This window comes from Propithecus coquereli, unplaced genomic scaffold (assembly GCF_000956105.1).
Source record: "Propithecus coquereli isolate 6110/MARCELLA unplaced genomic scaffold, Pcoq_1.0 Scaffold222, whole genome shotgun sequence".
NCBI classification, from domain to species: Eukaryota; Metazoa; Chordata; class Mammalia; order Primates; family Indriidae; genus Propithecus; species Propithecus coquereli.
The window spans coordinates 4,496,079-4,498,193 of NW_012147412.1; the positions used below are offsets into that span (position 1 = coordinate 4,496,079).

At 41.4% G+C, this 2,115-nt stretch overlaps 1 protein-coding gene across 1 annotated transcript; it reads left to right on the top strand.

Moving 5' to 3' along the window:
• Positions 1–818: 818 nt before the first annotated feature.
• On the top strand, positions 819–1,757 carry LOC105810836 (putative olfactory receptor 10D4). Its single transcript, XM_012644883.1, has one exon. The coding sequence runs from the start codon at positions 819–821 to the stop codon at positions 1,755–1,757; it is 939 nt and encodes a 312-aa protein (XP_012500337.1).
• The last annotated feature ends 358 nt before the right edge of the window (positions 1,758–2,115 follow it).

The following is a 2,115-nucleotide window of genomic DNA, read 5'->3' on the forward strand; positions in this document are numbered from 1 at the left end:
ACTAAGTTGACTCTGGTATTTTCTTAAGGCATTCCTGATTCATGAAGCTTAATTTTAAAACGTTAATGGTGATTGCAGATATGCAATCATGGTGCAGACATAATTGCTATTAGAGAAGACGTCTGTTTCAATATTGGTAATTATCTGTTGCTGTTTCCTACATTAAATATCAATGTTTCCATTCTGTTTGATTTTATGCCCACTAGACAATTCTCAGTTTTCAGTTGCTCCAGCTAATGGAGAAAGTAGCTTTGTGAATTAGTCACATCAACAGTTAACACTAGAACTGCTCCAAATAAACCTAGAAAATACTGTGGAATAAAGGCTCATTAAAATCACAACATTAGTATGTTGAATAGATTTTTTAACAAGGATGCGTAGGAGCAGACATTACACTAGATACTTATATACATTGAAGTATTAATTTTCACAAGAACCATAGGATAGTCTTACATTATTTACACAGATTCAGAAGAGATTTAGAGACTTTTTTTTCAGTTATCCAAAGTCACAGAGTAAGTAACAGACTTAGCATTTAAAATCAGATATTTTCAGTCATAAAGTTTATTCTATGCCATCTCTTCTATACTGCCTCTAGTGTTACATCTTCATTTTACTGTTGAAGAAATCGATGAAAAATAGATCAATTACTTATCCAAATGTCACACATTAGTGACAGAATTGGACTGGCTCCTGTTTAGAAGTTCTTTACAGCGTATAGTAACTGTCAGTTTCCAACGGGTTCTATGAAGGTACTAGGTTTCGAGGAAAACTCATCTCAGTGAGGCCATTCTCTGATCTTCCAGGACTAAGTAGACATGACGGTGAGGAACCACACTCCAGTCACTGAGTTCCTCCTGATGGGCATCCCGCACACAAACGGGCTGGAAAATGTGCTCTTTGTCTTGTTCCTGGCCTTCTACCTGCTCACTCTGCTGGGGAATCTGCTCATTCTCCTGGCCATCCTCACTTCCTCTAACCTCCACACTCCCATGTATTTCTTCTTGGGAAACTTGTCAGTGTTTGACATATTTTTCCCTTCAGTGAGCTCCCCCAAAATGATGCTCTGCCTGATGGGGCAAAGCAGGACCATCTCCTACCAGGGCTGTGCCTCCCAGCTCTTCTTTTACCATTTCCTGGGTTGCACCGAGTGTTTCCTCTACACCGTGATGGCCTACGACCGCTTTGCTGCCATCTGCCACCCGTTGCGATACACCGTCATCATGAGCCATCGGGTGTGTGCCACCATGACTCTGGGCACTTGGATGGGGGGCTGTCTGCATGCATCTGTCCTCACATTCCTCATCTTTAAGTTGCCCTACTGTGGCCCCAATGAGGTGGATAATTTTTCCTGTGATATTCCAGTGGTGCTGCCCCTGGCCTGTGCGGACACCTCCCTCGCCCAGACGGTGAGTTTCGTCAACGTAGGTGTTGTTGCACTCATGTGTTTTCTTCTTATCCTCACTTCTTATACTCGCATTGTTATCTCTGTATTGAAAATCAGCTCCGCAGAAGGCAGGCGCAGAGCCTTCTCAACCTGCAGTGCCCATCTGACTTCCATCCTGCTATTCTATGGACCAGTGGTCCTCGTTTATCTCCGACCTGCCTCGAGTCCTTGGCTGGATTCTGTGGTTCAGGTGTTGAATAATATTGTTACCCCTTCCCTGAATCCTTTGATATATACCTTGAGAAACAAAGATGTAAAGTTGGCGCTGAGAAAGGCATTAATTCAAGGAGTACGTGATTGTGGAGAGTAAGCTTTACGTCATGACCTGTCTTTACAACTTTGTCTTGTATTTTTTACATGGGGGCAATTAGGCTACGTGAGGTTTGGGATAAATAGGTGAGACTGAATAAATTCTGCGATGATTTATGTCTATCTATTTATACAATTTTTTATTCGACAAACTCCTTTACGGTTCTTACTTTGTGCCAGACACTATTCTATGCACTTTATTAATACTGACATATATAATTATCACACTAATCGTACAAAGTAGATAATATTATTAAACCAGTTTACAGAGGAAGAAATTAAGGTACTGAGAGCCTAAGACACTTCTGCAGTGTAACAGTTAGAAAGTTGCTGAGCTGGGATGTGAATCAAAGGGTCTT